The sequence below is a fragment of the Rhinolophus sinicus genome, chromosome 5, assembly GCF_057876585.1.
Source record: "Rhinolophus sinicus isolate RSI-liver-muscle chromosome 5, RSI-T2T, whole genome shotgun sequence".
NCBI lineage: Eukaryota > Metazoa > Chordata > Mammalia > Chiroptera > Rhinolophidae > Rhinolophus > Rhinolophus sinicus.
The window spans coordinates 97,020,539-97,046,088 of record NC_142505.1 but is presented as its reverse complement, the minus strand read 5'-3'; the positions used below and the strand labels follow the sequence as shown (position 1 = coordinate 97,046,088).

Here is a 25,550-nt window from a genome sequence, read left to right as displayed (position 1 = left end):
GGTCCAGTGTTGTGCAACCGTCTGCCTTGAAGAAAACTTTAATCCTAGGGTATTACCACTTGGACAGACCTATAGACTTCCAAACAGAGCTTCAGTTAAGTAATGAAGCCAAACACATTTAGTAAATTGTATACAAACAGCAACGATCCCCACAGAATGAAAATCATCTGTTAACAGAAAATCATCTGTTTAAAGTTCTCAATTAAAGACTCAAACATTAAGCACTTTGTAATCTGATTAGCAGCAGACGGAGATGACTCCTGCTCATGTCTGCCCGAGGGCAGTAATGAATCCGTGAAGAACCGATGAGTCACCTCGCTCTTCTCTTCGTTTGCTCCACCACAAGAAATCATTTTCCCAAGTTTCCAAATTTACTGTAAAGTATGAAAGCCATTCAAAATGATGCTTTGCTTTTCAAAGTGGCCCTATTATTCCCAAGAATGCTAGATCTAATACTCTCCCCTAAAGCCAACCACCCCAAGTACAAGACTTTCTACTGATTCCAGAAATTCAGATTGATTCAGTTCTATTTCAAGGGTAAAAGTTCTAAAATCAGGATCAATATCAGTATGTGTTCCTAGTATTTCATGCCTAGTCTCTTGCGGATTCCTCAAAAAAACCATGGAAAAAAAAGGATTCGCATTCTAGCTTGACCATTGACGCTACAGATGTTTCAGCGGAAATGCTTCCTACGCTGTTTCCCCAGATCATCAGCTCTAATGCGTCTTTTGGAGCAAAAATTAATATAAAACCGGGTCTTATTTTACTATAAGACTGGGTCTTATATAATAATAATATAATACAGCTTCAATTTTACCATAATAAAAGACTGGGTCTTATATTAATTTTTGCTTCAAAAGATGCATTAGAGCTGATTGTCCGGATAGGTCTTATTTTCGGGGAAACAGTATGAAGCAAGGGTCAAATTCAGTTGAACACATGGCCCAAGAAAGCAAAGGGAGTTGAGCAGGCTAGGTCAGAGAAGACAAAGAGTAAAAGGAACACTTCAGTTCTCCCTTCAGGCCATCACGCATGGGGCCTTATTGGACCAAAAACCCACACTCCACCTAAAAGGCAGCCAGCATTCCATGGCCAGTCCAAGTGTTAAAAACAAGGGCCTACTACTGCCAGATCTGCTTTTCCAAAGGAAGTTCCAAAATCAAAGATATATGAAACTAAAATTTTAAATGACAATTCATTGTTTTTAAATAGCCCATACCCCCTATCCCACCCCCACCCCCCAAAAAAAACCACTCTGGACAATCATTTTCACTCTCTGATATTCTGGTTCCAATCTCAGATTTAGAATCAAAATGCCAGCTCTATCAGTTTCTAGCTCGTGCTATCTTAGGCCTGTCAATGAAATTAGCTTCACTGCCCTCACCTGAAAAATAGGGTCATTAACATGACACACATAATGCTTAACACTTAAAACAATTTCTAACATAGGGTAAGCAAAATAGTTTCCTATAAGAGTAGATCTTACCATCAGTAAATTATCTGCTGGGATCTTCAAAGAACCTAACTGAAAATCCCAAGGAGGTGGAGTTCTTAGGCAATTTAAAGCCTTTCAAATTCTGATGGCTGAGTCCTGAGTATTAAAGTCATTAGAAACTAAATAGAACCAGCAATAGAGAACGCCTAGCAACAGATACTTAATGAGCCAGGAGTGGCTCTTCTCATTAAGAGATCTAGTAACTGTCACTAGTTAATGGACACAAACAGGCAATAAAGTACACATTGAGGGGTATATGTTTCAGGAAAAACGGTGCCAGCTTCTAAAACAAGCTGTTAAACCAAAGGGTTTTAAGGTAAAATTTTCCAAATCAGATAAAACGTCTATTGTCAGATTATAGACTCATCCATTAACACTTCCACTAGTTTTTACACTGTTTTAAGCAAATTACAAACAGCAACCACAATATTAAGAGTCTGTTAAGAATTGTTTTATTAATACATACACACAAACTGTAAAGCACTAAGAAACTTAAACATCTAAGTCGTAACAAACAGGTGGCAATTCAACATCCAGAGTTGACAGAATGCTTGAGGGAGACTGCAATGGATCTAGAAAACAGGAATTTCTTATTCAGTATCTGCAAATACTTGATTCATTGTCCATCTCAACACAGACATTAGTTGTCACTTCTAATGATCAATTATTTTCCCTTTGTTTATTGAATCCATACCTCCCCACCTCACCCCTCCACCCTCCCACACACACTCCATTCTTGGAATGTGGTACCACATTCCAGTGGTACCACAATTAACCTCTATTTGGAAACAGATCTTAGTAGTACCTGAAACTCTACTGTTCTTGGAGATCCAAGAAAGAGCCAACAATATCGCTCATGTAAATTTATAAAATAGTATAAGTTGTCCCATCAGAACAAATAGAAAACACACTGATGATGGCTTCTGACCACCAGTTTGAACCAAGATCTCAAATCTTGTGCAGTGAGGTTTTGTCATTCTAGGCTATTGCACAAGTATTAGCTTTGGATGCAACTTGGAATTCTCATTCCAAGCAAGTTTATCATACTTCAATTTATAATCGAAGGAGCTACCTGCTAAATTCAATCTTGTTTTGCTGTATCTAAGACTGCCCAGATTCCAGAATGACTTGATTTTACCTGGGCATTTGGAACTAAAAAGAAATACGAACTGAGAACAGTTTCCATTATTCTGAAACCGCATCCTGAAGTGTGAAGGATAGAAATTACTTGTAGGGCCACCCTTCTGCACCACTCCGTCCCCACGGGAATGGAAGTGTAATGACACAAACTGTTTGCAGCCCTTGCAGAAGGGCACTTGTTCACTTACTGGACTCCCACGGTGGAGGGGGCATCTTCAGAGGTGAAGGGGGGCCTACGTGTAACAGCTTTTCAAATTCCCTGTCCTCATCGAGGAGTATGAGGGGCACTCCACTCAAGGGGAGCTGTGCAATCTGGTGCTCTTCAGGCAGGTCGAAACTCTCAAAATCTGCCACAAAGGGAAAGGATTTTGTCAGGGCAGCAGTTCTCAGCGTGGTCCGTGGACTCCGGGGGTCCAAGACCCTCTCAGCAGGTCCATGAGGTCAAAACTAGTTTTCTCATAATATTAATACCTTTTCCCATAGTGTTGACATCTGCAATGACGGTACGAAAGCAATAGTGGACAACACTGCTGTGCCTTAGCACAAATCGGGGCAGGGCAATAAACTATCTTCAGTAGTTACCATGTTCCTTACTACCATTCAGCTGTAGTAAAAAATGTCAATTTCACATATCATTTTACCACAGGCAATAAAAAGTATTAATTTTATTAGCTCTCGACCGTTGAGGACATGTCTTTTTAATATTCTGTGTGATAAAATGAGAAGTATGCCAGAAAGCACTTCTGTTGCATACACAAGTACTACAATGGTAATCTCAAAGAAAAAGGATTTGGGCAATTATCTGATTTGCAAGCTAAACTAGAGGCCTTTTTCCCGGAACACCATTTAGTTGAAAAAAACAACTGAAAGACAAACTGGTTACTAAGGTATTTGTTGCACACTTTCTCAGAGGAATGAAAGAAGTCTATCACCTCAAGGAAAACAGGATTTGTTGCCAATGATAAAATTCACAATTTCAAGAAAAAAAATATTATTTTGGAAAACTTATCTGCCATTATTAGGTTGACAGCTTCCTAATACTTACACTTTGCTGATGAGATCAATGGTGATATTAATGAATGTGCTTTTCATATTGCATAATGAAACATTTCAACATTTGGATAACCTACATTTCTCAATGAACCAATATTCCTAAATGACCAAGGCGTGATGAATCTAAGGACAAAAGATAGATTTGAAGTGCAAAATAGACCGATGGATTTTATGGTCAGAGCATACTCATAAAATGTTCATTGATATGGTTCCAGATTTCACATGGCCACTCTATGTTCAGAACTAGCCACTGATTGATTTTTAGTGTAGTATCAAAGAAAACTATACTTATCTAAAAAGACTATTAAAATGCTTCTCCTTTTCCTAACTACAAGCCTGCATGAAGCCAGATTTTCTTCATATACTTCAACCAAAACAGATGTAGCAGATTCAATGCAGAAATCAGGAGAATCCAGCTATCTTATAGTAAGCCAAGTTAAGCAAATTTTCAAAAATTATAAAACCATGCATTATTCTCAATAAGTTTGTTTTGGAAAAGCTATTTTATGGTTTAAAAAAGTTATTTACGTGAATGTAATACATTTATTATTTAAAATTATTAATTGGTTAAACATCTCAATTTTAATTTCTAATACAGGAAATATAAACGAAACATACAACCAAAAGTTCCTTGGGGTCTTCACTAATTTTTAAGTGTGTAAGAGTCGTTAAACAAAATATTTGAGAACCACTGTGTTAGTTATTTAAAACAACTAATCTTTCTTGACAGTAAAAAAAGTAAAACTTAAATATTGAGTCTTTCCTCTTTTTCAAGGAGGTTAAGCGTTTTCTCAAAAGATAAGAACAAAGAACCAAAATTTGGGAAGTGTGAAAGTTCTCTAAAACCTAAATACTAGGAATTCATCTGTTCTTTTTGAAGCCTGGTAAAACCCAGAAGTCAAAAAGGAATTAAGTGATAGTGACTATTTAATTTAAAACCCACTGTGTTGTAAAGGAAACCAGAGACAGACAAAAGACTCCAGAGAAAGAAGTGTGCAACACAACAGGAAGAGAGGGAGTGAGAGAGTAAGAGAGAGAGAGAGAATCAAAGGAAAACAAAGATACAAACAGGAAGTTACTAAAAGAAGTCAAATATACTCACACACACACCCCAATTAAAACAAATTAGATACCCATTGCCTTTCTGATAAAGATTAGAGTTTTAAAGCATATGCAGTTAGAGACGAGGCAGGAGGCAGGCATGCTCATCCTTCAGTAATTTATGCTCCTATTTTAAAGGGCAACTTGACAACATCTCCTCCGTGAAAGAGCATACTGCTTGTAGTCCTCTTTGCTCGTCAATATGCATAAATCTACCCGCTTTTCATTAATAGCTGAGTGGTAATCATTAGCATGGATGCACAACATTGTACCAAAACGTCATCACACACCCTTCGAGACTCAGCAATCCCTAGTGTACTCTCCAGATACACTCACAAATGCACAACCATATAATTTCCATACTAATTGCCGAATTGTCTGTAATGTATAAAAGTCAAAGACACATCCTGGATATGACTCGTAGGATGACTAAATGCCCTGTGGATGAAAGGGCAAAAAAAAAATCCAGCTAAGAAATCTTCAAGGCCCTGCAGGATCCGCCCCCACTGCTTCACCTGTATCATCCTTCACTCTGCCTTTCCTTTTCCCAGACCCACTCCAGTCCTGCATCTATCTCAGGATCTTTGCACACACTTCTGTGAACAATTCCCTTGCATTGCCCACCCCTCTTCACCTAGCTATCTCCTTATACCTTCTACTTTGTTGTCACATCCTGAAAGCTTTCCTGCTGTGATAGGCTAGGTTCAGTTCCCCTTAACAGGCCTGTTTTCTCCTTGCTCACACTCAGTGAGATGCTTTGCTCTGTGTTTGACTTTCCCTCCAAGTTGTGGGCTCCCCTCAGGGTGAGACCCATCTTGTAAGCAAAGCCCATCACTGTTTGGCAGACAGTAAGCTCTCTCAAATGTAAGTAAATTAAAGCTTGAAAAGCTGGTTCTATCATAGAAAATATTTCAGATACATGTAGCAGGCTGCAGGAGTAATAAAAAGCACATGTCGTCAATGGCTATATGGATTTTTCAGGCATTGTTCAGGCTTTTATAAAGCCCCGTTTCTAAAAGGCTTGCTAGGATTGTCCACTTTAAACTCGTTCAAGGTTATTGAACTCATCTTCTCTCCCTTTTAGATAGTAAGTTTTTTAGGGCAGGAACAGTGTTCTCCACATCTTTGCTCCAGTTCCCCTTCTCAAATGATACCTTACAAATAAATACACCAAGCATATTTGTTCAAAGCAACCCAGGTTCAGACAGTCTCATTGTAGTTCTAGGTCATGTGTCATATTCGTATCCATATCAAGTTACAGCTGAATTGAATTCTAAGAGAAACTCAAAGCTACGGCATTTTTGTAACACCAAAAGATACTACCTAGAGGATTGAAGGGGAAGAATTTTTCTATTTCTGGATAGGTGTCATCCGAGGCCGGAACCAAGCTTTTTGCTTTAACAGTCTTCTCCGTCACCTAAAACCCAAGAAAATATGAGTGAGAGTGGAAGTCTTGCCAACTGATTAGTACCAGAGACCATCGTAGGGTTTCTTCAAGACAGGTGAAGGCTTCACCACATTTTGAATTTTTTTCAATTTCATGCTGACTTCTAAGAAATCATAATCCTTAGTTCTCGTGATTACACACAAATACAAGTCAGCAAGCAATTCTAGCAGCATGGCTCACGAGTTAAGTGTGAAATTGAAGTATTAGCACCTGTCAGCATTAAGTCATCAAGGATGCAGAGCGCAGGTGATCAACTCAATCAATCAACCCAACAGAGGAAGAAAGGGGAATGAGTCCCTCAGGACAGCCCAGAAGCCATTTTTGGCTTTTGGAAGTGTGATTTTTCCATCACTGGTACCTTAATTATTTGCTTCATTAATATGAAAAACAAGTTTATGTTCCTCAAATACACACTGAGTAAGAGGGAGGTAGCAAAAGACAGTGAAGGATTTTAGAAGCCCAGCATGGATAGGTAACTCCCTGGATTGACAGATAAGTCTGGATTGACAGGGAGGCCAAAATGGAAGCCTGCATGTTCTTGATTTAATCTTACAGCAAATGTGCATACCTAGAGGAAATCCCGAGGGCAGAGTTTCCCCACAATTCAGTTCTATGTAATATTCTCATTATTTTTGCCATATCCTTCCAATACTTGCATTTAACATTTCTCTCTTACTTAATTCAGTTTTTTAAAAAGACATCCTTGTCCTAAACCACGCTACGTGTTAAGTCTCAGTTTGATGCAAAGTACTAGTTGTTTTTTCCTGATACACATTAAACAAAACAATTATTCAAATAAAGTGTTAATCCACATGCAGTCTGGGATGCACTGACCTATATATAGCTCATGCACAAACACAAAGGTCAGTGTGCCAGCAAATTATCACCTAACAAGCTGGTGCTTGCTCTGGGAGGTAGGGAGCAGGATGGCAGCACCTGAGCTATTATATCAGCAACGTGACATCTTGCAAAGTACCTTCCTTCTCAATAAGTTATACATGTGTAAGTAGAGGCATGCGTACCACATTTTGTCAGCCTTCGCTTTATTGTACCTCATAGGCCTTGCTTTTTTTTTTTTACAAATTGAAGGCAAGATCCTCTGCCAGCAAAAAGATGACTCGTTTTATTGCTACATTTGCTTTATTATGAGGGCCTGGAACCCAACTGAAATATGTCTGAGGCATGCCTACCAACCAATCAGCTTCAAGACATTAGTTAAGGGCAGGTGAGGCAAAAATATTCACCAGCTGATCTCCAGCTGAAGGAAGTCCAAAGATAGTATGATTGTCTTCTGCTAATCTCTGTTTGCTGGCCAATATTTGCCCTACTCAAAGGAAAGAAAGCCAGATAGGATACCAATAGTCATTTTAAGAGTCAAAAGTACTGAAGTGTTTAAACCGTGTCTTTATAGCCGACCCTTACCTTTTTGGCAGAGAAGGTTGTCTGTTTCTGTTTGAGAGGTCCATTCGTCTTTACTGACTTTTCTGTAGCTCTGTTGACAGTTCCCAAAGCCTTTCTGGCCGCTTTAGGTAAGGCTGGTGGAGCACCAAACATTTTGCCAAGACGTGGTGTTGAATCCTGAGATCTCCCATCTAAAGCTTTGACTGCTAAAGAAAAAGTACCATAGGGTAATTCCGGCAGTAAACAGCTGAGCAACTTGAAAGCTGACTGTGTATATCAACTTGGCCTAATTCTCACCCCCAAACTCAACCCCCATTTTTGACAGTGTACCCTCTTAATCTCATTCAGATATTGAATATAAAAAAGAGACTCGTAACAAGCATGCTGCAACAGCAGAACAGGCATACCCCGGAGGTATTGCAGGCTCAGTGCAGACCAAAGCCATAAAGTGAGTATCATAATAATGCCAGTAATAATCCTTTTGTTGGTGGAGGGTCTTGCCTTCAGTTTGTAAAAATTACATCTTGCGAGGCGCAATAAAATGAGGTATGCCTGTATTCAGTAAACTTGACTCCAATTGCAGACAAAGAACATAAAATGCCTCCCTAGGCTACAGGCCACATCCACAATTGACTCACAATACCTGTGTATCTGATTGCAGCCTGTATACTTACAAGGCCCAGATCCCAGCTTCAGCCGGTCCTTAGGAGCCACACGGGGGCCTGGTTCTCCATTTTCCTTATCAACAAAGATCATAGTAGCCATTCTGGATTAACTAGGGGTGTGAAATACATGTTAGACCCTGGAGGTTATGGAAGACGATTGAACCTAAGGTGAAGCACAGACCAAACCTCCCACCCTGGGCACGTCCACGCAAAAACAAGGGCTAAGCAGAGGGAGCAAAGCCCGATCTTGAGCCAACAGGCACATAATCCAGCTCTTAACTCTTGAAGCCTGCGTCAGAGGCTCTAAACTCCAGAAGAGTTAGCGGTTTAGGGCTGGCAGAGGCCCTGTGTTCAAGAGAACCGAACCGTCGTGGGTCACGGATGAAGTCCAAGGGCACGGCTCTACCCGGCTCGGCGCTCATCGACTACAAGGGGGAGACCGAGGCGCCCAGGGCCACTATCCCCGGCCCCCTGAATCCGGCTCCCGGTTCCCGGTCCCCAGCCCACTTCCTTCCTCGCCAGCCCCCTACCCCCAACCCTCCCAACCACTCGCGACCTTTCCACTCACCGTCGTTAGGACCAACAGCCAAAATCATCCACTATTCAGCCTCCAGCGGGTGCGCCACGCTCGGCATTTGAACCACACATCACGATGCTATTGGCTCATCCACTCAGGAGGCAGGACCGGAATGGGGCGGAGGCTCCCAGGAAGAACCAATGGGAGGAACCTAAGCTCCTTGGGCTACGCCCCGAAAGCTGTTTTCCTAGAACTTTACAGCTTGCTTGCAGGGAAGAAAAAAAATCAGAACTCCTGACACCAAAATCATGGGCTACTAGGTGTTTTTTAAACCCGTTCCCCACGTAGATAGAAGGGGAGTAAATATGGGCTCCAATTCCAAGACATAAATAATTATTATGATTCTTATGATATCAAGATAACAGAGTTTTGTTTTGTTTTCTTGAGACACTGGGTGGCCAAGACGTTGTGAAATGAAAAGATTGTGAGGTTCCAAAAGTTAAAGAGATGTCAGAACTATTTTCCTAAAGTCTTCAACTAATAAACTATTCAGCCAGAGAGTATATAGATCAGATCAAATAATAAAGAAGAGGCATCCTGAAGGAAAGCCATTGTAGTCTTCAGAAAAATAACCGAGGAAAAATGGATACATAACAGTTGTATTTCGATTAGAAATACGAAAAAAATACATATATAGTCAGGTGGGGGCAAACAACCCATATTAGGGCTACAGAACACTAGCAGAGCAGAATTAAACATTAAGAAATGCAATTACAGATGGATCAAACAGCAATATGAGTCATTCTGTTATGCTATGATTAAGAACAGATTAATTATTCCCTAATTGCAGGGCTCCCCTCAACATTTCAGGCTAAGATGCTGCTGTTTCTATCAAAGAGACAGGAATCTCTGGCTTAGGGAAAAAATGATGATCCTAATGAATACCTAATTCAGGCTTTCTTAAAAATTCTATCATATAATAGGAACAGGGCTAGACATGGTTCTCAATATATGCCAGTTTATCAGCCATTCTTCCCTGGTAGTATTTAAGGACCAAGGTTGATCGAACATTCAATCAACAAATACTCAGACAACAAATATTCGAACATTAAATCAACAAATATTCAAACAACAAATATTGAATGCTGGACATTGTGCCAGCATCAAGAAGATCCTAATTCAAGGTGAAGAAAAGGACAAAAATCCATGCAGACCTTTATTGCCCCTTCCCTGTCCTTTTTCTATTTTTCCCCACCCCTCCCCTTATTTTTTCCCTGCATCTCCTTCTACATATCTCAACTCCACATTACATCATTGGCACACAAAGGTGCTCACTTTGAAACTAAATCTGTATAACACCTACAACTTCCAAGTGAGGATTCTCTACCTCCTAAGGTCTTTGGCTGCAAGGTTTCTCTCTCCCCAGGGTATGCCTCCCCCTTACAACAAAAAGCACTGCACTGTCTCAAGGTCATGCAGTAACTATAAAATGTCATAATCACTGCTGACTTGAGTGATTACTGTTTTCTTACTAACGACGCCTCTAACCACCTTGTTATTCTAAACTATTAGTGGAGATACCAATTGCTAAACCACCCTCACCTAGATCCTAATCAATCCCAGTGTACCCTAATCCGGATTTACAAACAGTGACCCATTCATATCTGATCCCTGCTTCCTTAGACCCTCCTCAGAATCAATCCTCCAAGGGGGAACCCAAACCTTACAAAAGATTCTTCCCACTCGTCCAGTTTTTGCCTGGTGGTTTTAAGTTAACAGGCCTCAACACTTCAAGCAAATTTCGGTAATTGTTTTAAGGAGATAAAAACCAACTGTGGTTGATTCATTGACTACTCACTTTCAGGCTATTCTCTGACACCTTCTATTCCTTCATCTATTGCCCTGTAAAATCAAAGTTAGTATCTATGTTCCTAAATTCTAGGCACTGCAAATTTTTAATAAGGAAAAAAATAAATTATACTCTAATGGACTATCTTATTGAGTCAAGAATGTTAGCTATTTTCACTTTTATCTTTGAATGGAATACATGTTATTTTGGAAAAGAAAATTTTTTTTAAAGACCAGAACAGAAGGGTGGGGCAAGGGAGATATTAACAAAAGAATTATTTTGGGGCCAGGACAGTTTTGTTTTGTTTTGTTTTTTGCAGGGGTGGGTGGGGGGAGAGAAGAATGGGAATGGTTTTCATCATGCAAATGGCCTCTTCTTTAGGAGGGGAGGGAGGGAGATAACCCACATAACAGATAACCTTACTGGTCCTTGAGAAAGGAAAGGGTGTCTAAGCTGCTGCTCCAACTTGATCAATAATCAAGGGAATGCAATAAATTCCTAACCAAGGCCTTCCAGGGGGGCTAGCCAATATACCTTCCAACAACTCCAATTAAAAAGATTCATGATTATAGAAGGCAGTGCCTGTTCTTTTTACATCCTGAGAAAATTATAAAAATAATTGCTCTGGATCCCTTCTCAAGATATCTAACTCCAGGTGCTTGAGGACCCTACCTTATCTGTATATTCTCTCCACTTGATGTAAAACTGTTAATCTTTGAGTGTATGTAACTAGAAGTGCTGATGCATAGCTATTTTTCTTTGTCCTCCACCCTACATAAACATCCTCTCACTTTATGCTAAAGTTGGAACACTGTTTCAAGGCTTCTTGGAACTCGGCTCTCAGGCAATGTCCTCAGATGGGTCAAATAAATCTCTTTTCTTAAACCTACCAAGGTTCAAGTTTTCTTTTCCTTGACATGCCTGACCAGAAAATTCCAGACTTGTTGATTAAAGTACATTTCTGGGAGACAATGAAACTAATTAAATCAGGTATGAAATTTAGGGAACAAGGAGGGAAGGGGTATGGGGGAAAGCAAGTGAAGCTGGAAACCCCTGGAAAAATGCGCAGAAAGATTCTAATTCTTAGATAGATCCTCAGGAGGGTGATGGACCCCAGGTTGAGAAGGGAACAGGGACAAGAAGGAAGACGCTGTCCTAGGCCTTGGACATGGTACTTGGGCCCAGTCAGAGCAGGGCTGTGTCTTCAGCAGTTTTTAGAGGGAAAATTGTAAGATGTCATTGGAGCAGCACTGCCCAGTATGATAGCTATTAGCTGCTTGTGGCTCTTAAACCGTTGAAATGCGGCTAGTCTGAGTAAGTTTACCGTTCGTATCAGATTTTAAAGACTTAGTTTATTTTTTTCTTGTGGCAAAATAATATGTTGGACATACTGGGTTAAATAAAATATTGCAAAAGTAACCTTATCTGTTTCTTTATATTGTCTTAATATGGCGACTGGAATATTGAAAATGACATCTAGGATTGGCATTAGATTTCTCTTGGACGGCGATTTACTGTGGGGTTTTAAACGTGAGTGGTGGGACACAACAGGATCAAACGTGGATTTTGAAAAAAATATTACCGCAGTGCGGACAACTGATTGGAAGGAACCAGAAGAAGGGCAAAGCTCAAGATCTCGCGAGACCAAAGACATGGGAGCCGAAGACCCAAAGAGTTGTTAATGCGCATGTGTCTCGCGGTGGCCGCCGGGAAGGGCTGAAAACAGGAAGTAAACATTGGCGGATCGGCGTTGTTTCTGTCCAAGGGGTTTGGGTTCGGCTGCGGCAGGACTGGGTGAGGAGTTATTTTGAGAAGATAGGTGGGAACGGCGGGCTGGTGGGCGCCGTGACGGTCGGGGGTGAGCGGGCACGGGGACGGGATGGGGGTCGGTACTAGGGGAGGCAGGTGAAGCTAGAGAACCCCGGAAAATGGGCCGAAAGCTTCTGATTCTTAAGTTATCTCCTAAGCGGGGGTGATGAACACCAGGTTGAGGAAGGAACAGGGAACGCGGACCGAGAAGGAAGCCGCCGTCCTAAGCCTTGGATATGGTGCTTTGGGCCCATCAGACCAAGGACTGTGTCTTCAGTGGTTTTTAGAGTAAAATCTATTAAGATGCCAGTGGCGCAGCACTGCCAAGTATGATAGCTGTTAGCTGCTTGTGGCTCTTACGCAGTTGAAATGTGGCTCGTCTAAGTAAGTGTAACATGCATATCAGATTTTAAAGACTTAGTTTATTTTTTTCTTGTGGCAAAGTAACATGTTGGACATACTGGGTTAAATAAAATATTGCAAAAGTAACCTTACCTGTTTCTTTCTATTGTCTTAATATGGCTACTGGAATTTTTTAAATGACGTCTAGGGCTGGCATCAGATTTAGTAAGTAGGAAAAAGTATAACAATAAGGTGGTAGGATTGAGAACAAAGAGAAGTAGATGAATTTGAATGATACTCAGAAAGTGAAAATGACCATTCTTAATGATGAAATGGGGATTAACTGGAGCACTTAAGTAAAGGGATGGATGGTGATATTCATTAAAAGAGGAAACTGGAAGGAGACTAGATGTCATAGAGAAGACGGTGAGTTTGAATTAAGATTTGTTGAGTTTAGGTGTGTCTGAGACCTGTAAGTGAAGATGCTGTGAAGTAAAGCAATTGGAATATATGTATCTGAAGCTCAGATAAAAGATCTGGAATCGAGAAATAAATTGGAGAGCCAATGGCGGTATATTGTGGCTACTGAAGCCTTAGAAATAAATGAGTTTGTCTACTGGCGGAGTGATGAAAGAAGCTCTAAGACTGCGCCTTGCAGACTCCAAAATTAAATAACTAGGCAAAAATGGATAAATCTGCAAAGGAAACAGGAGGAGTAGTGAAAGGGTACAAGAAAATCCAGAACAGTATAGTGTCCCATAAGCCAAAAGATAAGAATATGTCAAAGAGAGCGAACAGAACTGAAAAAATGTCCAGTGTATGTAGCACATTGATCACTGATAACTTAGTGGCAACTAACTCTTCAGAGTGGTGAGGGGTGAAAACTAAATTAGAGTGAGGAGGGAAGCAGAAGATGAGGAAATAGAGGCAATAACTATAGATAACGCTTAAGGCATTCATTCTTTAAGGGGAACAGAGATCAGACTCTGTTTACCCATTAAGGGTTAGTGTAGAACAATTTGACCCATACATAGTAAGAGAGGAATTCAGGAATGTATATGAGAGAAAATCTTATGAAATTTTAAATACATGTGTGTTTGTCTCTCCATTTGTAAATTAGGGTTGAGGGAGTAACTACAACAGTAGAGACTTGTTTAGCAGAAAGAGAACAGAGAACCTTCCCTTACAAATACTATGAAAGAATAAGAACATAGGAAACATTTATAACCCACCATGTGTGTTATTAGAATGTACTTTTGATAGTTTCATTGATGAACTCATGAAGGCCTAGTTTATATTAATACAGATTCCTTCCTTTTCATAGAGGAGGCCAGATAACCATGGCGGCTGCAGCTGTAGATGCAGTTAATACTGCCCCCCTGTCGGGGTCCAAAGAATTGAGTTTGGAGGAACCAAAGAAGATGACCAGAGAGGACTGGAGAAAGAAGAAGGAGCTAGAAGAACAGCGAAAACTGGGTAATGCTCCTGCAGAAGTTGATGAAGAAGGAAAGTAAGTAATTTTTTGCGGGATCTGTTCATTCAGAATTCAAATTGATGTCTACTTAGTTTATCAATTCCTCATCCTTTGACAGGAAGCTACCACTTATATCATGTGTGATTTTTTTTTATTACTTATATTTTATCAAACATATTTGTAAGATTTATTAATCAAATCATGCTAAAGAACTTATAATGAACAGCTATAAACCTTTTCAACCCTTCCCACTCCCTGTCCCACTCTACAAAGTGACTGCTTTTAAATCTTCCTATTTTTGAGATTTTTCTGGCTGATACCTCCACATCTCTAAATAATATACCTAAACCATTATTTTAATCAACTCTAAGACATTATCAGTTTATCGCTTGCTCTGATACAAGTTTAGCTCACTAATATACATCCCTGTATTTTTTTATCTCTCCTCCTCCTTCAGTTATATCACTATTCTTAATTTGTTGGAAATTTTTAACTCTAATTTAAATATCTTTAATTTTTATTATAGAGATATCAAGCATATCCTCTCCCCCCACCACACTGCAATATCTCTATTAGATTCTGTATAGACTACCTTTTAATTATAATATTTATTTTCAAACTTTTTTCTTTAAAAATCTTTTCTGTTTTATTACAGAGACATCAACCCTCATATTCCTCAGTATATTTCTTCAGTGCCATGGTATATTGATCCGTCAAAAAGACCTACTTTAAAGCACCAGAGACCACAACCAGAAAAACAAAGGCAATTCAGCTCCTCTGGAGAATGGTACAAGAGGGGTGTCAAAGAGGTATGTAAGCAACCTGTATATACGTCCATGTGGAAGTGGAGATTTTATTTTAAGAACTTAATGTAAGAACCTTTAATACAATACTATATGAAATAGAAACAGATTATATAGCCTTTCATCTGGTATTAAAATTCACAATGCGTATCACATTAGCTTCTGCGTTTTCTTTTATGTTTTATTTTGCTGAAGTCCTTAAACTTTCTCATTTATAAAATTGTAGAGACTAACTGGTTATCCTCTTAATGAATAAATCATTTCACTAGACAATATAATAATGAGAGCCAGGTGAATAAAAGATTTTCCTTATTTTTCTTTATATCCATTTATAGAATTCCATCACTACTAAGTACCGCAAAGGAGCATGTGAAAATTGTGGGGCCATGACACACAAAAAGAAAGACTGCTTTGAGGTAAATTCACCTTTGAGACTTTTGGAAACTGTTGTCAGAGAGTCTTTCTGTCTTCATTTCTTGTCAGGAAACTTAATCCTATTTTTCTAAAATTATCTGTACTTAGGTACAAGTTAAATTAAAATTAATTTGAGTGAAATTAGTTAAGCATCACCAAGTTTTTCTGCTGGAAGACGAACTGATAATTTTATTGAATAGACCATAAAATCCTATGGTATGTCCACACCTGCTCTGTAAAAATTATATGAAAATTTCCTGTGGGTTACAGATACTTAGGAAAAGACTTAATGTGTTTTCCAGAGACCCAGACGAGTTGGAGCAAAATTTACAGGAACTAATATAGCTCCAGACGAACATGTCCAGCCCCAGCTGACGTTTGACTATGATGGGAAGAGGGACCGGTGGAATGGCTACAATCCAGAAGAACACATGAAAATCGTAGAAGAATATGCCAAGGTTGATCTGGTGAGCAAAATTCCCTGCTTTCCTACTATCCTTAAAGAATGGACATTTTGCTCTATGTCTAATGTAGTAGCCAATTTCTGAGTCTTCAAGCAGTTTAAACCGGGGCATTTTTATTGTAGTAGCAGTAGTAATCCTAATTGAATAGTGAAAATAACCAGTGTGTCAGCCCTATTTGGCAGCATTTTTTTTTAATTGATTCTTGTATTGCCCTTTACTCTTTGATTTAGGTTGCAAAAATTACTAGAAACATGAGAACAGGTTAGTGTCCAAACCCCTGGCTTTCTGAGGTTATAACCTTGATTCCCGGACTGTAGCTTGCCATGAGCCTATTTGACAGTTGTCTCAGAGCATGTTAGGCTGGTAGAAGGGGACAAGGACAACTTGTTTCAGAAAAATAGAACGGTATCTTAATTCTGCCTCAACTTTTTTCTGTTACGATTTTACCTGCTCACTCCATTCCTTAAAAACCACAGTCACACTGCCCTGTTTTTTTTTTTTCTAAAGGGAAGTGAACATTTAAAAATCATTGGATTCCACTTAATCTGAATTTCATCTTTTCTTAAACAGTGAAATATATTGTAATCCTGGGCCTGCCTGGCAAGCGTCAGTCATCTGGAGTCAGGTGGCAACGGCCCCTTTTGCACAGGGCTTGCTCTCCACAGTTTTTCACCAGTGCTGTCTGACTCATTTTCCATTAATGCCTGGTTCAAACAAGAGTTTGTAACTCCTTTTTTTTTAGATAGCCATAGGTCTAGAGCTACAAGAAACCGCAAAGAGATGACCTTGTCCAGTGACCTTTTCTGAAAATAAATTTAGTCTTTTTTTTTTCCTAATATTTTATTGGGGAATATTGGGGAACAGTGTGTTTCTCCAGGGCCCATCAGCTCCAAGTCATTGTCCTTCAGTCAAGTTGTGGATGGAGGGTGTAGCTCAGTTTCAAGTCCAGTTGCGGTTTTCAGTCTTTAATCTTTAGTTGCAGGGCGTGCAGCCCACCATCCCATGCGGGAATCGAACCGGCAACCTTGTTGTTGAGAGCTCGCGCTCTAACCATCCGAGCCATCCGGCCACCCCTCTGGAAGCTCAGCAGCAGCTTGTTGTCTTCAATCTAGTTGTCTTCGATCTCAGGCTAGTTGTGGAAGGCGCAGCCCACTGGCCCATGTGGGAATCGAACTGGCAAACCTGTTGTTCAAAGCTTGTGCTCTAAACAACTGAGCCACCCAGCTGCCCCAAACTTAGTCATTTTAAATGTACTACAATAATTAAATGTTTATTTGAATGTTGTTAATAAATCTCAAATGTTTCTTTTTTTGTTAGGCAAAACGAACACTGAAAGCCCAGAAACTCCAAGAAGAATTAGCCTCAGGAAAATTAGTGGAACAGGCTGTAAGTAATAGAATGATCAATTTTAAAATTTCAAATCTTAGTAAACAAAAACTAAAAACTGAAACAAGAATTCATTTTGTATATCTTCTGTTATATCTTTTTTTTTCTGGTATATCTTTGGACTTTAGAAAACTAGTGAGGGTTAATGAAAATGGTATGTCTAAGATGAACATATATGAAATGAATATTTATTGGGTACATTGGTCATTTAATCTTTCTATTACCTTTATGTGATTATGATCCTATATCTAAAAATTCTCTAGAAGTTTTCTGGCTTCTAATACAATTAACTATTTAGCAATGACATACTTGTATTCGGAACTTACATGCTCATTATAAGCGAGAAATATGAGAATTTGTTCAATTAGATTTGGTACATTATCTTAACTATGTTTTTAAAGTGTTAAATAATCAGTAGATGTAGTAGAATAAAATGACAATTTTTTTTTTTCCTTCTGTCATGATGCAGAATTCTCCAAAACACCAGTGGGGAGAAGAGGAACCAAATTCTCAGATGGTAATAAATATTTGCCTTATCTGGGTATACATTAAAATTTCAACTTCTGATGGCTAATATAATAATATGTTATTATTACTAATTATATTAATGAATAATAATAATAGCTTTAAATAATACAAGTGAATGAGGGTATGATTAAAGGGGAATGAAAGAAAAAGAAAAACTAGATGCTGTTCTTTTTTTCTTGCTCATTTTTTCCCTCTTCCTCTTTCAGGAAAAAGATCACAATAGTGAAGATGAGGATGAAGATAAGTATGCAGATGATATTGACATGCCTGGACAGAACTTTGACTCTAAGAGACGGATTACTGTTCGGAATCTCAGGATTCGAGAAGATATTGCAAAAGTAAGCCTGGCCAACTTAACGTACACATTCAAAAAATACTTGTCTTCCCAACCTAAATTTCACCTACTTGTTTAGTATCTGGGCAGTATGTGGGTAACTTAGTCATTCCAAAATTAGGTATCATTCTGGTTTTTTTCTCTTCATCTGTGTCCCAGAATGCATTCACACATTAAATTGATTACGGTCAACTCCTAGTCTGCTGAAACTTTTTTAGATGGAAGTAAACATTAATGCATTCCTTAAACATTTTTCTGTTCTAGTATTTGAGGAATTTAGATCCAAATTCTGCTTACTATGATCCCAAAACGAGAGCGATGAGAGAAAATCCCTATGCCAATGCAGGAAAGAATCCAGATGAGTAAGTATTGAGTTAAATGTACAGATTTCAAGATTGACGGGGGTGGGGGAAGCTTTTAATTGTAAAACTGAATCTGAATTAAAATACACATCATCTATGGCTGGGTCAGAGAAGAATTAACTATCCTTAAAAAAAAAAATCAACCTCTGAAACAATTCTTTTTTCAATGTGTATTTACAGAGTGAGCTACGCGGGAGATAACTTTGTTAGATACACAGGTGATACCATTTCGATGGCTCAGACGCAGTGTAAGTGTTTGCTGTATTGTCAAGGCATTTTATATCAACTCATAAGAAATTTGGGGCATTGTTTAAAAACTAGAGCAGTAAATGTAGCTGACTGCTCATGAAGATGTTTTTGATTGCCATAGTGTTTGCATGGGAAGCCTACGACAAGGGATCTGAAGTACATCTGCAGGCCGATCCTACAAAACTAGAGCTATTGTATAAGTCCTTCAAAGTCAAAAAGGAAGACTTCAAGGAACAGCAGAAAGAAAGCATCTTGGAAAAGGTAATTTTGACCATAATGCTAAAGAAGAACATTTCTTACAGTTGAAATGCAACATACACAGAGTCCCTTTTAGTCCTTTAGGAATAGTCCTTTCCTCTTATTGACTTAATCCATTGGCAAACAATAATAATATAGCTGTATTTCTAAGCTTTTGCAGCAAAACAAACCACCCCAAAACTTAATAACTTAAACATTTCTTTTTACTCATTATTCTGTTTGTCAGTTGGGTCTCCTGATCTGGGCCTGCTTACCTGAGGCTGGAGGATCTAAGATGGCCTCACTCTGGTCTAACAGTTACTAGGCTGATTGTCCTACGAGGGCGTCCTCCGGAACAGCTCATCGCCCATGCTGGGCTCTCATCCTCTAGTAGGCTCACCCAGCTTCTTTCCATGGCATTCTCAGGATACCAGTGACTAGTAACAAAAAGTATGCCCCAGGAAAAAGGCCCGCAAGTGCTTTCCGGGCCTTTGCTGGGGTCACATTTGCCAGTTTCCCATAGGCCAGCGCAAGTAACATGAACAACCCCAGATTCAAGGAATGGAGACGCAGACTCGCTCTCGAGGGGAGGAGCAGCAAAGTCATGTGGCAGATGGGCACATGTACAAGGATAAGAGGAATGTATGGCCACATGCAACAGATTAGTGGCAACTGAGACATCTTTTATTTGGTAGCTTTTTTTTTTCCACTGTGTCTTACATAACAAGGTCCATAAAGAATATTTCTTCAATCTTTTTGATTGGAAATAAATCCTTCAGTAGAGGTTTGAGTACACATCTTTGTTGTAAAATGGACTTAGTAACGTTCACTGTCTTTTTATAATAGTACGGGGGCCAGGAGCACTTGGATGCCCCTCCGGCCGAACTGCTGCTGGCTCAGACAGAAGATTATGTGGAGTACTCCAGACATGGGACTGTCATTAAAGGTCAGGAGCGCGCGGTCGCCTGCTCTAAGTATGAGGAAGACGTGAAGATCCACAACCACACGGTATGTGCCGCCGCATCAGCCGTTTAGCTCTCTATTGCAGTTTTATGTTATAACGTCACCGTTGAGTCATGGCTGTGCTTTTCTTTTCTCTTACCTTTTACATTTGTTTTATGAAATGTTTCCAAAACTAGAAAAAATGTAAAAGAATGTTCACCGACATACCCAACACAGAGATTTAGAAATTTTTACATGTTGCCATATATGCTTTATCTAGATATGTCTGCACGTATGCATGCTGAAATATATATTTCTGTGTATACATACTTTTTACATTTATTTTTTTTGATTGAAACATTTGGAAATTACAGATATCATGACGTTTCACCAATAAGCACTGTATCATGTGTTTCCTAAAATGAAGGATATTCTCTTTTGTACCTACATTGCGTTTATCGCACTTCAGAAAATGGACAGTAACTCCTTAGCATCATCTAATCTCTAGTCCTTAATCACATTTTCCAAAATATATCCCCAAATGCCTTTAAATAGCTATTTGGAGTTTTGTTTTTTGTTTTTGAGTCAGAATCCAATCAAGGTTTATTTTGATTGTTACTTGGTTGTTATGTCTCTTTTATCTAGAGTGTATCTCCCCTGTTTTCATGACAGTGACTATTTAATAGATCAGGCCAGTTGTCTTGTAAACTGGCTCATATTCTGCAGTTGACTGGTTTCTAGAGCTATCATATAACTTAATTCTTCTTTCCCTTGTATTTTGATAAACAGGAATTCAGATCCAAAGGATCTAAAGGCTTAATTGTTAAATATTTTGTTAATTTGTTAAACATTTTGACAGCACTTCAAAGGTGATGCAGAGTACTTCATATTGTATCACATCATAAAGCATATAATGTCACTTACTGTATTATTGAAGTAACCGGTTGTCTCTCTAAGTTAGGGGTTAAAAGCATAACTACCTGTAGGAGCCAGGCCAGTAAACATACATGAGTGAAGTGATCCAGGAAAACTGTACAAACTGTAGAACAAAAACCCTGTCTTGCCAAGTGGGAATGTGAGCACAGAATTTCCTAGTCCTTAATTTTTCAAGAGAAGTCACGTATCCTAAATTATTTTATACATGTTAGGAATAGACTATAAGATCACTGTAAGTGTAATGCCTGCTTCTTATACTTGAGGTCGGGCCGGCATTTCCCTATTAGCTAGCCCTACAATTACTGTAATTTTCTTCCCAAATTGCCTTTAAAAGAGCTGTAGTATTTTATACTCCTATCAACAGTATATAAGAGGCCCTAGTTCAGGTTGCATTTTAAGTAATATCTCTCTCTCTTTCTCTCTCTCTCTCTCCAGCATATCTGGGGATCTTACTGGAAAGAAGGCCGATGGGGATACAAATGCTGTCACTCTTTTATCAAGTATTCCTATTGTACTGGAGAAGCTGGGAAGGAGATTGTTGTAAGTAAATCTGTATGAAACATGCTTTCTCATGTTTCAAATTTTAACGTTTTCTTAGATGGTTGGTAACTATGATACTCAAGTCCAGTTACATGTTTTCCTACAGAATTCAGAAGAATGTACTGTAAATGAAATTACTGGAGAAGAATCTGTGAAAAAACCTCAGACCCTCATGGAGGTAAATCTATAATCATTTGTCCTGAATTTTTAAATCCCAGAGGAAGGACTTTAAAACTTGCACTAGAGCATTGTTTTCACATTAATAACACTATGTTTCAATCCTCCCTGTCAGATACATCAGGAGAAACTAAAAGAGGATAAAAAGAAAAAGAAGAAGAAGAAGAAGAAGCATCGGAAGAGCAGTTCAGAAAGTGATGACGAAGAAAAGAAACATGAAAAACTGAAAAAGGTACTTTGTGAAGTCTAAATAGTGAAAGTGACAACAGTGTTCTTTATTGGTGGAAGACCTTAGGAAATTATCTAGTCCTAGCTCCAAGCTCATTTTAAAAATGAGGAAACAAGGCCACATTCTAGGTCATCTGCTCAGGTCACCTTGTATCATCTAGAATGCGAATGGAGATTTTATGTGTCTCAGTATTGCCTGCTTCGTAGAATGTTTGACAAATATCATGAATGCACAGAAGAAATGTGCTTTGTAAAGCTGTAATTTCAGAGTTATTGAAATTATGTTGTACAGAAAGAATTGCCTTCTAGCTCTATAGTCTGTAAGTTTCAGCAAGTCCTTAGGAAAAGTCAGAATTCCGGTCTCTACCAGAACCGTCATTTGTGGGCTTCTGTCAGTAAAATGACCATCATTCAATTTTTGCAATTAAGCAAAAGTTCTTTAACATTGAAAATGTCATAGAATGTTTTGTGCTCTGTAAAAATAATCATGTGAGCCAAATAGTAATTGCCGCTTGACAGGTGTAAGGGCTGACTCCCAAGCTGTTTCAGGCAGTCTAGAATTTTGATGTGGCAATTCCTATTTAGTAGAGTGTTTTGCTATTCTGCCCTTTTGGAACAAAAGCGAACTGATGGAGAGCCACGGTTCTCCTGTTTTTCCTCTCTCTGTAGGCACTGAATGCGGAGGAGGCCCGCCTTCTTCATGTCAAGGAGCTCTTGCAGATTGATGAGAGGAAGCGGCCTTACAATAGCTTATATGAAACTCGGGAACCCACTGAGGAGGAAATGGAGGCCTATAGAATGAAACGTCAGAGGCCCGATGACCCAATGGCCTCTTTCCTTGGACAGTAGTAACTAGTCACAGACGGTCACCCAAGATAAAAACAGCTGATGTGATATTCTTTTTAGCTTCTTACTGATTGTAGGTGGAAAAATCAGTGTCCACAAGCAGATTTTAATAAACCTTCCAGAAGTCTCATAGTAAATTCATTCCTTTCTACACTGAAGAAACAGAAGAAAAAGAGGAGGCACATTAAGTACAGAATAAGGTTTTATTTCCAATTTTATATTCATGATAGGGAAAGAGGCCCTGACTTGCACATTCTCTCTCTCTCTCTCTCTCTCTCTCTCTCTCTCTCTCTCTCTCTCTCTCTCTCTCTCTCTCTTTCTCTCTCCCCCCCCTCCATCTCCCTCCCTCCCTCCCTCCCTCCCTCTCTCTCTCCCCCTCCCTCCCTTTCCGTCCCTCCCTCTCCCTCCCTCCCCCTCTCTCCCTTTCTCCACCCCACTCTCACTCAACAATTAAATCTCAAACTATATTTCTTCAATTTCTATGTCCCTTTATCTAGTGTTGGCATATATTTTAAAGGGAGATTAACTACTCTTTCTCAAAACCAGGGCTTCATTTTTTTCTAATTAGTAGTAACTATTATTATAGTTATTTTATAGTCATTCGTTTTTGCCTTCCTTTTAAGGTTTTCCTGGTCTGCAGCTAAAAAAATTCAATCTGAAAGGAAATTTGTAGAACACATGAATAACTATCTTATGTGGTGGTAATTTTGTTTTTCACTTATTTATAAACTTTTGATTTGTAAAATATTTCCTCATATTTTACACCCAGAACTAAATTGTTAGCCTTTGAGTGGAAAAATAACTATTTTGTCATTCATGAATCAGTGTTTACCCATCAGTACTAGGTCTTTTACCATTCTGGTCATGAGCCTTTAGACACAAATCCTTTATGCTAGAGGATATGATTAGTGATACTATTTTTTGTTTCAGTTATGATTGCCTTTTTGTAATAATCGTGAATATTAAATTTGATTTTAAAAGCTGGTAGGATATCTCTTGTACCTAATCTTTGTAGCCAGCAGGTGTCACTTTATATAATGTGCAAAAAGCAAAACCTGGAGTTGAAGGTTTTTTTGAAGAATTATAAGGATGGCTTGTAGGGCTACCAGGAGCTGAGACTGCCGTGATCCTCAGGCCTCTTCTAAGAACGGTGTGAAAATAACACTGACTGTGAGAGCGGGATCTGTGTAAACAACCAGTTAAAAAGCTCTGACATGAGTACATTGTCTGTTGATAGCTCATTGAATTTTCTGAGCTACCAAAAACCGTTAGAATGCTACATTAAGTTAGCATCTCAAAAATAGTTCAGGTGGGAGAGTAACTGAATCAAATTGTCAAGTACTATGGGTATACGTGATATCTAGATTCAGACTGGTATGAAATTAAAACAGCAATGTAAATCTCACCCACTTGAAGATTGTCAAAAGTTTGTTTTCATAGTTCTACTTTAACAGGATGATTCTACATAATGTCTGCAATTGGTGTTTGTTTTGTATCTTATTTATCTTTTGTTAATAAAGATATATAATTGAGAAAACTATGCATGGTTTGTAGCATTATTTCAAATATTTGGCAGAAAATGGAGCTAGGATTAGCTTGTGTGAGTTTGAATCAGAAATTTTCATGGTCTTTTAACAAAAAATGTGTCACCTGTCCTTTCTGGACCTCTGCTCCCTCTTCTGTAAAACCTAATTTATTCTGATTTTAGGAAGAATTCTGTAATGTCTGAAATTACGTCTTATTTCTGTTTCAATTTGGAAGAAAGGTAGTAACCAGAACATTACTCCAGACAGTGTGCTTTGATTTTATTTACCAATAATAACAGCTGCCTTTTGAGTGCTAGAACTATGTGCTGTAATTTTTATATGTTACCTCCTCAAAAGAACTCCATGGGGTGAGTAATGGATGATAACCCTATTTTATAATAAGCATGTGGGCATAATGAGCCCAAGTACTTTGCTCAAGGCCTAACAGTTAAAAGTGTTGGGGCCGGGACACAAAGCCAAGTATCTCTGACTTTAAAGCCTACTCCTTTCTCTAGTATTTAAGGCCCTGGTTCCTGGGCCAGGAAGGCTGCTGTTCTGCAATTTCTTCCATTGACAGAAACCTTAAGCAGACCCTCAATCTTGACCAAAGTCACCTTCAACACCAGAAAATGATTCACCTGTCTCACATTCTTGAACACTTCCTCCTTCCCCAGTCTTGTGGGACGATTCTGACAAGATCGACTATTCAAAAATGAATAAAATAGCATTTCCTTAAGTGTCTATTTTGGAAGAAAATACCCCCCAAATAGGAAAGAGGGCTATATTTGGGCTTGTTTTTTTCAACAATATTTTCTAGTTTCTCCTTTGGGGTTTATCTCTCAAATCTCTCTACTCTGGGTTTATTACTATAAGATCCTGTTAAAAAAAAATTTGTAATAAAAATCTTTAAGATGGATGATGATTCTCAGGAAATTCATCCACATACTCTAATTTATTGGAGGGGGGTGACCTAAATAGGCAACAGGACACAAGCCCTGGAAGCACATCTTCCACTGTACATTACAGACTGTACCATTTGCCTCAGTGTTTAAGTTGCGAGTGCAATCATCTTCCATGTCCTCGCTGATACCACACAGAAAATGGTAAATTATTATAGCTTTACGACCTTCAATCTTAAAGCCTGACACAATATAAAATCTTATTTCCAGTGCTTTCAAGAACTATGTACAACTATGTAGACTTGTAATAGAAGGAATGCCTTCTATTCCTTAGATTCTATTTTTCCACCATTCTTTCTGGCAGACACAATAAAAAAATTTCAACT

The 25,550-nt window shown here is 38.8% G+C and overlaps 2 protein-coding genes across 6 annotated transcripts; one reads left to right on the top strand and one right to left on the bottom strand.

The window, feature by feature from the left end:
- Positions 1–1,924: 1,924 nt before the first annotated feature.
- On the bottom strand, positions 1,925–8,993 carry PTTG1 (PTTG1 regulator of sister chromatid separation, securin). 4 transcript variants are annotated; one of them, XM_019740704.3, is made up of 6 exons: positions 8,871–8,993; positions 8,312–8,412; positions 7,659–7,843; positions 6,113–6,206; positions 2,824–2,982; positions 1,925–2,067 (listed from the first exon to the last, which is right to left on the bottom strand). In XM_019740704.3, exons 2-6 carry the CDS (start codon positions 8,400–8,402, stop codon positions 1,988–1,990), a joined length of 609 nt encoding a protein of 202 aa, XP_019596263.3. In that variant the 5' UTR covers positions 8,403–8,412; positions 8,871–8,993; the 3' UTR covers positions 1,925–1,987. The 4 variants fall into 4 exon arrangements, with proteins under 4 accessions (XP_019596263.3, XP_019596273.3, XP_088654891.1 ...); XM_019740714.3 differs by having other exon boundaries at positions 7,659–7,840; XM_088798765.1 differs by lacking the exon at positions 8,871–8,993 and adding an exon at positions 8,583–8,784 and having other exon boundaries at positions 7,659–7,840.
- A 3,335-nt stretch (positions 8,994–12,328) lies between these two features.
- SLU7 (spliceosome associated SLU7) lies at positions 12,329–24,279 on the top strand. Of its 2 annotated transcripts, none has more exons than XM_019740695.3 (16): positions 12,329–12,462; positions 14,144–14,329; positions 14,949–15,102; positions 15,432–15,512; positions 15,813–15,977; positions 17,292–17,360; positions 17,830–17,877; positions 18,095–18,226; positions 18,487–18,584; positions 18,765–18,832; positions 18,955–19,094; positions 19,917–20,078; positions 21,384–21,488; positions 21,595–21,666; positions 21,781–21,897; positions 22,563–24,279. In XM_019740695.3, exons 2-16 carry the CDS (start codon positions 14,160–14,162, stop codon positions 22,740–22,742), a joined length of 1,761 nt encoding a protein of 586 aa, XP_019596254.3. In that variant the 5' UTR covers positions 12,329–12,462; positions 14,144–14,159; the 3' UTR covers positions 22,743–24,279. The 2 variants fall into 2 exon arrangements, with proteins under 2 accessions (XP_019596254.3, XP_019596260.3); XM_019740701.3 differs by having other exon boundaries at positions 12,433–12,861; positions 22,563–22,869.
- The last annotated feature ends 1,271 nt before the right edge of the window (positions 24,280–25,550 follow it).

Excerpts from the sequence above, each read along its gene's own strand:
- PTTG1 (XM_019740704.3), bottom strand. The coding sequence starts at position 8,402 with ATGGCTACTATGATCTTTGTTGATAAGGAAAATGGAGAACCAGGCCCC. Across the intron at positions 6,207-7,658 it reads CAACCTTCTCTGCCAAAAAG|GTGACGGAGAAGACTGTTAA; the intron begins GTAAGGGTCGGC and ends CTTGGGTTTTAG. Across the intron at positions 2,068-2,823 it reads CCCTCCACCGTGGGAGTCCA|ATCCATTGCAGTCTCCCTCA; the intron begins GTAAGTGAACAA and ends CCTGTTTTCTAG.
- SLU7 (XM_019740695.3), top strand. The coding sequence starts at position 14,160 with ATGGCGGCTGCAGCTGTAGATGCAGTTAATACTGCCCCCCTGTCGGGG. Across the intron at positions 15,513-15,812 it reads AAAAGAAAGACTGCTTTGAG|AGACCCAGACGAGTTGGAGC; the intron begins GTAAATTCACCT and ends TGTGTTTTCCAG. Across the intron at positions 18,227-18,486 it reads TTCGAGAAGATATTGCAAAA|TATTTGAGGAATTTAGATCC; the intron begins GTAAGCCTGGCC and ends TTTCTGTTCTAG.